The following is a 15068-nucleotide window of genomic DNA, read 5'->3' on the forward strand; positions in this document are numbered from 1 at the left end:
ACGGTTGAACGTGACGTCAAACAATAAACTCCACCCAATATTACCTTATTTGGCGATGTCAGTAGGGAGGAAAAAAAGAGTATTTATCTAACCTTGGACTTTTTATGTAAGCTATTACTACAACTCTGTAAGACATTAAAAGTCCGCTAATACTTTTACTAACTGTCAAAACCAGTTTGTTTATGTCGTCTCTCTCTTTAATTACTATGTGTTTTATTTGGACATTAATAGCATATCTGGCATGACATGAAGGTTCATAAATAAAACTGACAGTAATCTTTGTCTATCAGCGAATAATGGTCATGTGTTCATTTTTCAAATTGCCAGGTGAATGGCATTTTCTGTTTCTCGTTGTTGCAACCCCTGTGACAGAAAATCTAATGCCTGTAGTGGATTATCGAGATTAAAATCACGGGATAGATTCAAAAGAGGCTCTATGAAGATTGCTGCAAGCTATGCTAAAACTCCCCAATGTGGCCACAACTGAGAGTAACTTTAATGGCGCTAATATTTCTCCCCTACCCAGTCCAGAGGTTTTATGTATTTAAGTTAGGAGGATATTTGGATATTAATTGCCCGTAGGACATATTCGGGATAGGGATTCATATTTGAATGGGTTTAAAGAGGACAGGTTTGTATTTCCAAAGATAATATATTAAAACAATTGATAGATACAATACACAGATTAAAGAAACAGTTCACCCAAAAATGAAAATTCTTTCATTATTTACTCAAACTCATGCCATCCCAGATGTGTATGACTTTCTTTCTTCTGCTGGACATGAATGAAGATTTTTAGAAGAATATCCCAGCTCTGTTGGTCCATACAATGAAAGTGAATGGTGACCAAAACTTTGAATCTCCAAAAAGCACATAAAGGCAGCATAAAAGTAATCCATATGACTTCAGTAGTTTAATCCATGTCTTCTGAAGCGACATGATAGGTGTGAGTGAGAAACAGATCAATATTTAAGTCCCTTTTTCCAATAAATCTGCACATTTGGCCAGCACCAACAGTAGGTGGCGATATGCACAAAGAATACAAATCGACAAAAGAAAAAAAAGAAGAATGTGGACGTTAAAGTAGACATTTAAAGGGGTTATGACACGAGGAATAAAATTTTCCTGGATCTTTTATCTATAAACATACTGTACGTTTCAGAACTCAGCATTTTCTCCTCACAGTGAAAAGAGCATTTGTTGAAACCAAACTGCCAAAATGACTCGTTCTCTACTTCCATCTGACTGCCTCCACAACAAAAAATCAATGCCAACTTTACCTTATCACTTCCGTAGCCCTGCCCAGTAGTGGTGAGCAGTAAGATAGCAATGAGGGAGAAGGTCAGTCAAGAGCCAATCATATCAGTGGGCGTTTACTGTCAAGTCTTAAAGAAGAAGCAGCACCAAAACCGAGTGTTTCTAATGGCACTTTTCCACTGCACGTTACGGTTCGGCTCGACTCGACTCTGCTCGCTTTACTTTTCTGAGCAGCCTCAAAGTGGGTGGGATTATAGGCTGATCGTCATAGCGCCACCTCTACTGCCGTAGAGCTACTAATGTACTCCTCGGCTACTAATGAGAGGAACGTCTGCACCTCATTTATTGACCATGCTGTGGTTTTACGCACAGCCATTTCTTTTTACAATTCGAAAGTCGCGTGAACAAATGATACTGCTATCGCTGTTGCTAAGTTTAAAACTAGCGGGTTGATGTCCCGTGTCGCAAATCCAGTGACACTGGTAGTGACGATTCTCTCTGACCAATCAGTGATCTGCAGGGTTTTGACGCCACATTTAGTATCGGCTCAGCTCGCTTGGAACCTCCTTTTTAGGTGGTACTAAAAAAAGTTCCAGGTACTATCCACAGTGGAAAACCCCCCAAAAGCGAGCAGAGTCGAGTTGAGCCAAGCCGTACCATGCAATGGAAAAGCCCCATAACAGTGTCAGAATGAGGGGGGAAAATATTAATGTTTTACAAATATATGATTGTTTTTTTGTGCAAAAAAACTTTGCTAAAATTATAAGTGAACCTTAAGGAACATATTAAAAATATATATATAAAGGCATGTCATGACCCCTTTAAGCTGACAACAAGTGCCCAACACACATGGAAACTCAGACCCCGTTTACACATGCTATTAAGATGTGTTTTGGGTGATCCTGTCACTTGTGGTCAGCGCTAACAGGTCTAAACAGGGTCTAATAGGTTTTGTGATTGGATCACAAAAACCACATACGAAGGTAGTCTAAAACGCATGTGACCACATTGTATTTGAGGTGTAAACGCTAATCTGTCCTTATGTGTCCCAGACAGCAGCGAAGCACCACCCTTCATCTGTCAATCATCCGCTGCACTAAAAAAAGTTTAAACTTTGCGGTTCCGAGCGGCATTAAAAGGAAATAACCGTCTAATAAAATGTTAAAAAGCGTACACAACATAATTCCCACTACATAATTCCTATGACACCAGTTTTTATATTATAAAATGTTTACAAATATTAATAAAAAAGAGTAACTTTTAACTAATGGTGTACATTAATATATAATTATCCGAATTATGATTACTGTTTACGAAATAAGTGATTCATAAAAAATCAAAATTATAAAATCATTACAATATGGGCCAGACACATGGTTAATATCTTTCACCTTTTAGTTGTAGAGGACCTTTACCATGGGGTTAAATTGAGTCATGTGAAGTGAACGTGATGGTTGATCCAGGGTGGCGGCCAACGAAAACAGACAGCAGTGACAGCCAATTAGAATGAAAGACACACACTTGACGTAACAGAGGACCAATGGAAACTCTCGAATTATGAAATGGGCGTGACCAACAGGCGTGTTCGTCACGCAACTCACACTCCACTGAAGAGACGTGAGGACATGAGGCTAACGCATGACGATAAAAAGTAAGATTAACTTAAGGACAGAAATACGGTAATAAATATATCCGTTGGGAAATACTAAAAGTATGAAGCACCGTTCAAGATATCAGAGTTATTTTAGTTGATTTCTTTACAGTTCGCGCGAGGTTGATTGTCTGCGTTGCTCACTGCGTGGCTAGCTAGATCTGTTATTGCACTTGCTCGTAAATGTTAAATTATCTGTTTATCCAGTAAAAGATTATTATAGTTTAGCATAATATGAAATGAAAATACGAAAACGTTATTAGAATTTGTTTACTGTTGTGCATTTCATCTTTCCATTAAAACATCCAAAACAGTCGCTAAATATATTGCAAGATAAAAGCTCGTGCATGTCAGCTTGACATTGGGTTGCACTTGTTATCTGAGCACTACTACCACATGGGAACTCATTTGTATAGTAAAGCGTTGCTTTTTAGCTAATTCAAGGGGCTTAAAACTGAAAGCAGCACTTCCCAAAGTCAAATCTATATATCAGATTGCGCAATAGTTGGTTCTAGAAACAAAGATGTTCTCCTCCGTCCAGCATCGCCCTGTATGCAGCATAGGTGCCAGAGCTGTTCGCCTGCAAAGCTTCAGCACTTATAAACAAAGTAATGTCACTGGTAAAATGATCAACAAATCGTGGACTTTCTCTTGGATGGGGCAGCGCGTGGGTCTGCTGCTGTCATGGCTCCAGAAAGCAGGAAGAGAAACAAACAAACTAGCCTCTGTCAAGAAGAAAGAGAGACTGCTGTCTATATTCGCCAACCACTGTAGTTTTGTGACCGGTCAGAGGTTGAGAAGGGCTTTTCAGATTGGGGAGTTGTATTCAAACCTGTACTCCGAGAGAACCAGGTGGACACTGGTGGGCAGCATATGGCGGCGGCTGCAGAGCAAACATGCCCCCACTGGAAAACTCATAGCAGCACTGGCTGGAGTCTTCATGTGGGAGGATGAGAAGATCCAAGATGATGAGCTGAAGAGGTATATCCCTGGGTTTTGTACATTATGTGTTTTAATTTAATACATTCGTTGTTTATGCATTGTTGCAGTTAAACAAATCGTTACAATTAAAGGAATAGTTCACCCCAAAATGAAAATTCTCTCATCACTTATTCACCCTCATGCCATCCCATATGTGTATGACTTTATTTCTTCTGATGAACACAAATTAAGACTTTTAGAAGAACTTCTCAGCTGTTTTGGTGCATACAATACAAGTGAATGGGTGCCAAAATTTTGAGGCTCCAAAAATCACATAAGATCCAAGTAATCCCTAAAACTCCAGTGGTTAAATCAATGTCTCCAGAAGCGATTTGATAGGTGTGGGTGAGAAACAGATAAATATTTTAGTTTTTTTTTTTGTGTGTGTGTGTGTTTGTTTTTTTTTACTATAAATTCTCCCTGCTCAGTCAATCACCACTTTCACATTCTTCTTGTGATTTTGTGATTCACATTCTTCATGCATATCGCCTCCTACTGGGCAGGGAGAAGAATTTCAAGCAGAAATGGACTTAAAAATTGATCTGTTTCACTCCCACACCTATCATGTCACTTCAGAAGATATGGATTTAACCGCTGGAGTCTTATGGTTTACTTTTATGCTGTCTTTATGTGATTTTTGGAGTGTCAACATTTTCACTTGCATTGTATGGACCTACAGAGTTGAAATATTCTTCTAAACATCTTCATTTGTGTTCAGCAGAAGAAAGAAAGTCATACACATCTGGGATGGCATGAGGGTCAGTAAATGATGAGAGAATTTTCAGTTTTGGGTGAACTATCCCTTTAAGCATATTTCCCCTAAAATTCACCATTAGGTGTGCGTGGGAGCTGCATGCGTTGGAAGCTGTGAGAAACCAGAGAGGAACCTCAAAGACTGCTGTGGTTGTGGATCCAGTATGGGAGGTGGTCATGGAAAAGAAAAACTTCAGAGTGTGGAGGAGACCGATCCAGGGTAGCCATCTGTTTGAGTACAGAGGTATGTGTAAAATCATAAACTCATAGATTTACTGTACTTCTCAATGACAGCATGTTCCTTTTTTCTTTTCTTTTTTTACTTTGTCACACTTTTTGAAGTCATCATGGAACCAAAATGCACGTTCCTGGTCTTATTGTGCACGATTCATTGGTGCATGTTATTCAAAGAAAAAAATGTTTGTATTAGTAATCTCTGACTCTGTAACAGCTTTCTTTTTCGTCTGATGTCACCAAGCCCTTTTTTCAACCCCTTTCCACTTGGCTCCATTCTAGTATGTTACGATCACTTTTCAGGATCCAATCACTCGGTTTCAGTCAGAAATGCAGATTATAATACAAATCAGATTAAAAGAGTAGTTCACCCAAAAATGAAAATTCTCTCATCGTTTACTCACACTAGTGCCATCCCACATGTGTATGACTTTCTTAGAAGAATATCTCCGCTATGTAGGTCCATACAATACAAACGAATGGTGACCAGAACTTGAAATCTCCAAAAATCACATAAAGGCAGCATAAAAGTAATCCATTCGATTCCAGTGGTTAAATCCATGTTTCTTGAAGCGATCTAATCGATTTTTGGTGAGAACCGACCACTATTTCACTGTAAATCTTGACATCAGCAGTTTCCTTGGCGATCATGATTTTAAGCTCGATTGGACTTCCAAGCACCATCTAGTGCTTTGCGCATGTGTCAAGCACTAGGAAGTGTAATCGAGCTTGTAATCATGATTGTGCCTAGAGACTGCAATGACAAGATGTACAGTGAAAAAGGAGTTATGTTTTGGTCAGTTCTCACCCAAAACTGATTGGATCACTTCAGAAGACATGGATTTAACCACTTCAGTCCTATGGATTGCTTTTATGCTGCCTTGGAGCTTTAAAGTTTTGGTCACCATTAATGTTCATTGAATGGACCTTCAGAGCTGAGATATTCCTCTTAAAACCTTTGTGTTCTCCAGAAGAAAGGTCATACACATCTGGGATGTCATGAGGATTAGTGAATGATGAGAGAATTGTAATTTTTTTGGTGAACTACTCCTCTAAGGAAGTAAAATGGGATGCAAACCACATTTCATGTTGACTTTGTACACTGGTAACTGTGTCCAGTGTTAAAAAGTTTGACATATTTACATGACTGACCCTTTTTATTTTTTTTTATTTTTTTACAGTGTTTGGTTCATACACAGATGTCACCCCCCGGCAATTCTTCAATGTTCAGGTACAAAATTATTTAATATGAAGCATGTTGTCCTAAACTGCTTTAGTTTTACTTCATTATTCCAGCAAGACAAAGTAAAACAAATTGTACATTTGTCGTGGGTGATCGTGTACTCAAGAATTACTTGCATGTTTTCAGGCAACACCTGCGTATGTATGTGCCTGGTATCTGTTCTTAGTGCTTGAATGTTATATTTAGACCCTAAGACCTCCTCTCTCAAATATTTCCCTTCACTCCAGTTGGACACGGAGTACAGGAAGAAGTGGGATGCGCTGGTTATTAAATTGGAAGTAGTGGACAGGGATGTCAACACGGGCACCGAGGTCGTTCATTGGGCAACACATTTTCCAGTAAGCTGTGAATCATGTTCCTTGCTGTGTACTGTCATAAAGAAGAATCCCTGAGATTTTTGCAATGGGCAATAAATTGGGTCTTAGTTGAATTAACTGTAGTGTAATCTAGTAGAAGATTTAAAAGCCTATCTTAAGCTTAATCTTCTTTCTGTCATGTTTCATCAATCCTTCCTGCTGGATTAATTTGTGCTATCCAAGTCTAGAAGAATTCTTTGATAAGGATGTTGTTTGAGTGATTCAAACTTTTCGAAATAGCAAATTACATGTAATAACTTGATTAACTTTCCTGTGCAGTATCCTATGTACTCCAGAGACTACGTCTATGTGCGCCGTTATCACGTTGATATGGAGAACAACTTGATGATCTTAGTCTCCAGGTTGGTGGTGGTGTTCTTGCAATCTCATGTGAGAGTTTTGGGCAAATTGAGGGAACAGTCACTTAGGCTACATTGTGTTGTGTATTTTTATCGATTTGGTATTAAATGCTTGATGTGTTTCTCTTACATTCTTGCTTTCCTTCCCTACTCAGAGCTGTTAAACACCCCAGTATCCCAGAGACCCAGGAATTTGTCAGAGTTCACTCCTACCAGTCTAAGATGGTCATCCGCCCACATCGATCATTTGATGAGGTGAGAAAAGGATCGTCTGTGTGTGTCAGTCTGTCTACTCTTGGTCTTGGTGTGCAAAGTCTTAATCTAGTTATGTCTTAACAGAATGGCTTTGACTACCTGCTGACTTACAGTGATGACCCTCAGACAGTCTTCCCTCGCTACTGCGTCAGCTGGATGGTGTCGAGTGGTGAGCCTTCTTTTAGTTGCTCTCACACATTGTTCTGTAATTTGCATTTCTATCTGGACCTTGAATGTGTTTCCTATCCGGACAGTAAATGTATTTCCCTAGTCTTTTTTTATTTATTTATTATTGTTTTTTTTGTTTGTTTTTTAGAAGAGTTCAAAATCTGCATCTAATTAAATGTTTATTTGTGTTTTAATATTATTATTATTTTTTTAGAATCAGTTACACACTTTTTGTCTGTAGACAAAATATTTAAAGTCATGAAATCTAGATTGACCCTATCTACTTTCTTAAAATATGTTCCTGGTCTTATTGTGCACGATTCATCAGTGCACGTTTTTCCTTTTGTAATCTTTCATCAAAGTGTAATAGATTGGTCCACCACTGAAATAGCTTTATGGCTCTAGCTGTACATCACTGAGGCCCCACTTGTGCCGCCAAAATCTATGTTAACCAATAGCTAAATGGATATTTAGGCATTCTTTTAAGCTGCTGTTGTAGGTAATGCTACCTTTTTAAAATCTTGCCAATAGTTAACACATTAATTTAAAGCGATAGTTCACCCAAAAATGAAAATTCTCTCCATCATTTACTCACCCTCATGCCATCCCAGATATGTATGGCTTTCTCTTGCTGAACTCAAATGAAGATTTTAGAAGAATATTTCAGCTCTGTAGGTCCATACAGTGAAAGTGAATGGTTGCCAAATTTTGAAGCTCCAATATCCACATAAGGGCAAAATAAATGTACTCCAGATGACTCAGGTGGTTGAATCCATATATTCTGAAGCGATTTGAAAGGTGTGGGTGAGAAACGGATCAATAATTAAGCCCTTTTTTAACTATAAATTCTCCTCCCTGCTCAGTCAATTTCCAATTTACTTTCACTTTCTCATTCTCCTTCTGTTTTTGGTGATTCACATCCTTCTTGCATATCACCCCCTAGGAGAATTTATGATAGAAAGTGACACCTATCATATGGTGTCTGAACACATGGATTAAACCACTGGAGTCATATGGATTACTTTTGTGCTGCTTTTATGTGGATTTTGGAGTTTAAAACATTTTGGCACCCATTCAGTTGCATTGTGAGGACCTACAGAGCTGAGATATTCTTCTAAATATCTTATATTTGTGTTCAGCAGAAGATAGAAAGTCATACACATCTGGGATGGCATGTGGGTGAGTAAATGATGAAGATAATTTATTTTTGGGTGAACTACCCCTTTAAGGCCAGTTAAAGTTTGTTTTTTAACGTTGTTGTTGTTACAAAATAAAGGTTAAAATGTATATATATTTTCAAAAACAGATTAAAAAAATTAAAAAACAACAAGTAACTAATGCTGTCAGTAGATTCAAATATTTAATCGCGATTAAATTTTCATAGTGGTATAGTTAACCCAAAAATGAAAATTCTCTCATCATTTACTCACCCTCATGCCATCCCAGATGTGTATGACATTTTTTCTTCTGCAGAACACAAACAAAGATTTTTAGAAGAATATCTGTGGGTCCATATAATACAAGTGAATGGTGACCAGAACTTTGAATCTCTAAAAATCAGTAAGTCAGCATAAAAGTAATCCATATGACTCCAGTGGTTTAATCTTCTGAAGTGATATGATAGGTGTGGGTGAGAAACAGACCAATATTTAAGTCCTTTTTTACTATAAATCGTTACTTTCCCTTCCACTTCTACTTTTGTTTTTTGGTGATTTGCAATCTTCTTGCATATCACCACCTACTGGCTGGTCAAAGGTGGAGATTTATTGTAAAAAGGACTTAAATATCGATCTGTTTCTCACCCACACCTATCATATCGCTTCTGAAGACAAGGATTAAACCACTGGAGTCATATGGATTACTTTATGCTGCATTTATGTGCTTTTTGGAGATACAAAGTTCTGGTCACCATTCACTTACATTGTATGGACCAACAGAACAAAAATATTTTTCTACAAATCTTCATTTGTGTTCAGCAGAAGAAAGCAAGTCATACACATCTGGGATGGCATGAGGGTGAGTAAATGATAAGATGATTTACATTTTTGTGTGAACTGTCCCTTTAATTGTGATTAATCATAGATTTTGAAAGTCCCGCAACTCAATGGAAACGTTGAAGAAAGAATCGCCATTGGCTAGTAATTTTTTGTCTGTACTCGCCAGACTTTTGACGACATAAGCGTCATGCAACTGAAAACTGAAAAAAGATATTGAGATATTAAAAGATGTCAAATATTTTAAATTAATTGCATGCGTTAACGCATTAGTTTTGACAGCTCTACTAAAAACTTCTGGATATAAAATGTATACAATCCATTTGGCCGGTTAAACTTCATATATATTACAACAACAATAGCGAATCAATAGATTTGAAAATATGTGTTACCATGGGATATGTCAAGATGCTCTCAAATTTGAACTTGACCTTTAGTCTCTGTCTAAAAGACTCCCCTCCCCTGCTGGTGGTGTTTCAGGAGTGAAGCAGTCCCCCAAAATCCACTGCAGACTCACATTTACAGTGCATTTAGAAAGTATTCAGACCCCTTCTTTTTCACATTTTCTTATGTTGTATCCTTGTGCTAAAATCATTTAAATAAATTTTTTCAACATTGGTCTTCGCTCTAACCCAGAATGACAAAGTGAATACAGGATTTGGTTTCCCCATTTACAGTATTTAGATCTGGCTCCATTCTTGTATGGATCAACCACTTTTCATGATCCAATCAATTCCCAATGGATAAAATCAAGTCCTGCCTTTTTTCTCGTTGAATATTCTGTTTTACTTGAAAATACCTCACATAACAGAAGTAATATGCATTGTGATTACCCACTGAATAGTAGTAGAATCACAGTATGGATGTTCAAAGATGAATTTGCTGCCATCATTGAAGCTGTTCTTGAATTCTGCCCTTTCAGCAACTGCTGTTTCATATCACCTGTTCACTTTGCTTTTACCGAAAGTCATCAACTTCCTCTCTGTCCCACAGGCATGCCAGACTTCCTGGAGAAGCTTCACACAGCTGCTCTCAGAGCTAAAAACATGGACGTAGGTGTCCAGGACTACGTCAGCATCGTCAAACCTACCCAGTCCACCCAAGAACGGCTAGGAGCTGACAACCCTCACACCAGAGGCCCAAGTCAGATTTACGCCTGAGCGTGTGGCCACAAGGAATAGTGGAGGGCTTGAAGTAATGTTTTAACATGAACCTAAACAGAAAGCTTTTGCTTATGTGGGCATTCACAGAGGCCACAAAGAAATGTGAAAAATTATCTCCCTAAAACAATTAATGGGACTGTGCTGGACATCTCAGCTGTTTGTTGTGTAATTTTGGGCCATTTGACCACACCTGCATTAAATGTGGTTACATTTTGTGCTGTTTTGTTGCTTCCTCTTTCTGTGGAGTGCATCTAATGCAAACTGCTGAGATGAGACGAAGTTACACCGATAACCGTCAATGCTCCTTCCAAAGCAGTATTTTCCTCCACATTTCTTTTATCTTAGGCCATGAGATCATCAGAATCAAGCATGGTGTTGAGCTACTAAAACCGAGATGTTAGGAAAAAACATTAACATGCCCCTCCAGCTTGAAGTTGCTTGTACACAAAGCCATGTTTTTTTCTTTGTGGTTCTCCTTTGTGACGTTCTGCCCTTGGCAGCACCAGACTTGATCACTGTTGCCATCATTTACTTTGCATTAGTGTGTGTGTGTGTGTGTGTGTGAATGTTCACTGACAGAAAACCCAAAGAGCCTTCACAGGATAACCGATACCTCCCCCGGAGACAAAAGAGATGTGTCTTATACCAACCACAACATCCTCACCAATAGGCTCACCTTCCTGCTGTGCTGTAGAGGACTGTTTGAAATCTCAATAAACAACTTTTCTGCTCTGAACTCTAGAAAATGTCTGCTAAACCATTGCATTTTGTGGGTCAGCGATGCCAACGGACTCAATGTCGAGAAAGTGGAAGAGGTGCAGTTTTGTCGGAATACAAATTCGCTTCAAGACAAAGATTTTGTGCAAGTGCAAAAACATTTTTGGGGGATTTTTGTTTCTGGGAATTCACTGTAGTGTGTGTGTGTGTTTGATCTATGTTATACACATTTATACTTTCAAAAATGTAAGAAAAAAACTTGTTAAATAGTGAAGTGGTTCAGTCAAACAAATTAATTTGCTTATTAATGTAGATTATGCATAATTTGAATCATTACATTTTGACTTCTTAAATTGCAGACATAAATCAAATTGCGTATTATGCAGTTTTGCTCTCCGTCCCATTGTTTGACCCTTTTTCACACTGATGTCTGTCATAACACGCCAGTGAAATTACAGTTACGAGAACAGAATTTTGAATCAAGGTTTTGTAAATCATCTGTGGCAATTCAAAGGTACACGGCAATTATTTTTTTTTTTTTTTTTTTTTTTTTTTTGTCATCTTATGTCTGCTGAAGAGCATTTAGAAGACTGTTGCTTTAGTCTATTGAATACCAAGGTCAGATTTTATTTTCTTGTATAATTATTTTATAACATCCGCATGACTTTTGTGTAAATGAGGTAATCGCTTAAAAATGGCATGACACTTTTCTTGCAACATGCAGCACAGGAAATGATTGTATAATACATTAGAGCTGTTCCTGAACAGTTTATTAATGAAAGTTGCAGTTGAATAGGAATAAGTTGGAAAGGAATTACGAGTTGTACTTAGAAATGGTCCCCAAGAACATTCAGGTGACTCATTATGACACAGATTGTTCATTATTAGGAACCATAATCATGTCTGAATTTTCCATATTCCCAACCATTCATGTTTTCAATATCTGCTCTTTACCAAAGGCATAGGTAAACATCAGCATCATATTCACCCTTTATGTCGTTTATGTGAAATCATAATTTACTCCCTTGTTTTCAGTATAATTTTCTTATATCTTTAATTTGTGTCAAAATCCCATTGTCACTCCTTTGGGTTTTGTAATGTTCAGACAGTGGCCTAAAAAAATGTTTTTGTATGTTCAGAATGTAGATAACACTGCCCTGTTTACATCCCAGTCCATTTAAGTCCAAGAAAATTACAGCAAAAATACTCTTTTGTAACAATTTTTGTTGTTTTATCGAAGACAATCAGTTGTTAATGATTTCAGTGGCATTTAGTGTTTTCTAAATTTTGTTGACTGTTTAAAAAACAATTGTTCACAATGATCAGTCAAAAGGTACATCTTTTTGTTAATTTCTACTAATCTTTTAGTTTGTTAAAACGAAAAAAAAAAAAAAAGGTTTTCAGAAATGCACTTAAAACGGAAGTCTATGGGGCAAGTGCTTGTTGGGTCGCTTGAGGTGAAATTATTTTCTGTAGTAATAGAGCTTCACTTGCTCTTTAACATGGTATAAATGCAGTTGCAAATACAAATTACCAAACTTCCTGTTGCAGGAATTGTTCCCATTGTCATATTTATCTTAATTCTATATCTCAGTAAAGGGTTTTAATGGGAGCAATTTCATTTTGCATGCATATTGAAGAGCCAATTCTGCAGTGTTTTCCCATATGCAAAATATAACAGTATTAGATTATTCCCAGGAGAATGACATGACTGTTTTATGGCATGTCTGCCCATCCTGAGGTCATCTGATGCATTCTACTTGACGTTCGTCTAAATGACATACTGAAATCTGAGATATTTCCACATATTCATAAGACTGCAGCTCTGTGAAGTACTCAGCTTTTGAATTGAAAGTATCTGATGCCGTAACAAAACATGACTCGATTGAATGCATTCTATAGCATTTTTTACATTTCTACTATCTAAGGTGTTCTTCTATAATTTCAGTTTGATTAGTTTATGAATGAATAAGTAGTATAGATGAAATCAGGAGCATGGCAATTTCATTTTTGGTCTAATGTGAAAATAAGCATTGTAATTAATTCATTGGTGACAATAAATAATTAAAAGTAATTTCCCTCTTAAAGAGTCTTTTTTCAACTTGATGGAAAAACAAAATGTGTTGGGGTAGTCTCTATAAATGACTGTGCTCTGTGAAACCAAGGCTGATGACTATTACTAGTACATATGATTACGTATGTGAACAAACTCTTACTCCTAAGTGTTAAGTGTGGAACTCATCCTACATGTTTGGACCATGGATGTGAATGATACCTCGAATCATGTGACTTGTAAAGAGAGGTGTGCAGCTATTACTTTATTAAATGATCAGAATTTGACAGAACAGAAAAAAAGAAAAGAAAAAAAAAACCATTGAAGGAAGGTAATATCTTTGACAGAATATAATTTTGTCTTCGGGAACTAAGCAACCATCTAGAACTAGTTTTGCATGGGCAAGATTCCTAGTTATATGTCTATAACAGCACAATTTGCTTTTATGAAGTTGAAAATAAGAAACAATTGTAATCATCTGAACAATTTTTACTTCTTGTACTATAATGCTTTGGATACACAATATGGCTGCATTGTTGTATTAGCCCTGTACAAATTGTTAAAACAATAGGAAAAGTCAATGTTACACCTAAATACTAACAGCATAAGCAGGGTTACTGCTTAAATTCAAAAGGCCTTGGACAGTATTTGTATGGGTGTGTCCCTAAGCCAATGAGGATGCTATACCATAGAGCATCTTAGTGCAGGGCCCGGGACAACATTCCCAGTTCTCTATCCTGACAACAACCCTGAGTATCAGTGATACTGTTAATTATTCACTTCACACCAAGACAACTGCTGTCTTAACAGACATTACAATTCAGCTGCATCATGAATGGGATCTTCTGTAGCATTCATTGATGGATTGTATTTGTAGAGGTATAGATTCATTCAAGCACAATATAGTTGTCATGCATCATATTTAACAACTCAATGAATCAGCAACCAACTGTTATAATGCTCAAATGCCTCATAAGATGTTATAAAAAATTCTAAAATGTGGTATGGTGTCCCGAAGAGGTTGAGATGACACACAGGATGAAAGATATATACACATGCACAGACATACAGATGGCACAGTATCCTATCATTGTTCATTACTTTATAGCTGAGCTGTGCAACCTAGTATGACCTGTGATGATAAAGCATAGAGTGGTTCACCCATCTAAACTAGAAACTGACTGTAAGTGCCACTCTGCTTTAAACTCCACCCTTCATGACCTCCCTGACTGCATCCAAGATTGCATTTACTCGAATGAGATTTTCAGTACTTGTACCCAAGACATTCCTATTTTAGCTGTGAAAATGGTGTCTAGTGTTCACAATTTGTTATCTCCATCCATTTACAGGACTTGGCAGTGCAATCTCCTTTTACATACCTTATTTCCAAATCATACTTGGATGTTTCCAAATGTTTGAGATTGGGGGCGGGGACCAAATGGAAAAAATGTAAGCATCTGCGATTAAAAATACTATGTAGATTGATCGCTAATCACAATAATGGGAGGGAAGTATCCTCCTCAATGTCTATGGTGGCTAGTAGCTACATTATTGCAGACATTATAGATGAATAAGGCATAAAGGCTAGTTATATGGCAAGGACACAAAGAAGGCAGTGAGTCAAGCCAAGGTTTGTCTTTGTCTTGGAAGTGGTGGTTGGCACCAGGACAAAAACTAATTTGACTAGACAACTTCCACCCTTTTTGACACATTTTCTGAACTTTGATGATCATGTTGCACCCTTCATTTTATAACAAACACAACAACACAAGGATCTTGGTTTTTATTTGTAAAATTCTCATGATTTGTGACAACAATGCCACACTTCAATAGACTGCCATTGCCTATGTGGTTTGGCTGTTTAGAATGCGGATCAAAGAAGAA

At 37.4% G+C, this 15068-nt stretch overlaps 1 protein-coding gene across 2 annotated transcripts; it reads left to right on the forward strand.

The window, feature by feature from the left end:
• The first annotated feature begins 2853 nt into the window (after window positions 1-2853).
• Window positions 2854-13205, forward strand: stard7 (StAR-related lipid transfer (START) domain containing 7). 2 transcript variants are annotated; one of them, XM_051684170.1, is made up of 9 exons: window positions 2854-2908; window positions 3450-3889; window positions 4726-4886; window positions 6058-6107; window positions 6347-6457; window positions 6755-6837; window positions 6990-7089; window positions 7174-7258; window positions 10245-13205. In XM_051684170.1, exons 2-9 carry the CDS (start codon window positions 3534-3536, stop codon window positions 10409-10411), a joined length of 1113 nt encoding a protein of 370 aa, XP_051540130.1. In that variant the 5' UTR covers window positions 2854-2908; window positions 3450-3533; the 3' UTR covers window positions 10412-13205. The 2 variants fall into 2 exon arrangements, with proteins under 2 accessions (XP_051540130.1, XP_051540129.1); XM_051684169.1 differs by having other exon boundaries at window positions 2860-3889.
• Window positions 13206-15068: the final 1863 nt, after the last annotated feature.

This window comes from Myxocyprinus asiaticus, chromosome 42 (genome assembly GCF_019703515.2).
Source record: "Myxocyprinus asiaticus isolate MX2 ecotype Aquarium Trade chromosome 42, UBuf_Myxa_2, whole genome shotgun sequence".
NCBI lineage: Eukaryota > Metazoa > Chordata > Actinopteri > Cypriniformes > Catostomidae > Myxocyprinus > Myxocyprinus asiaticus.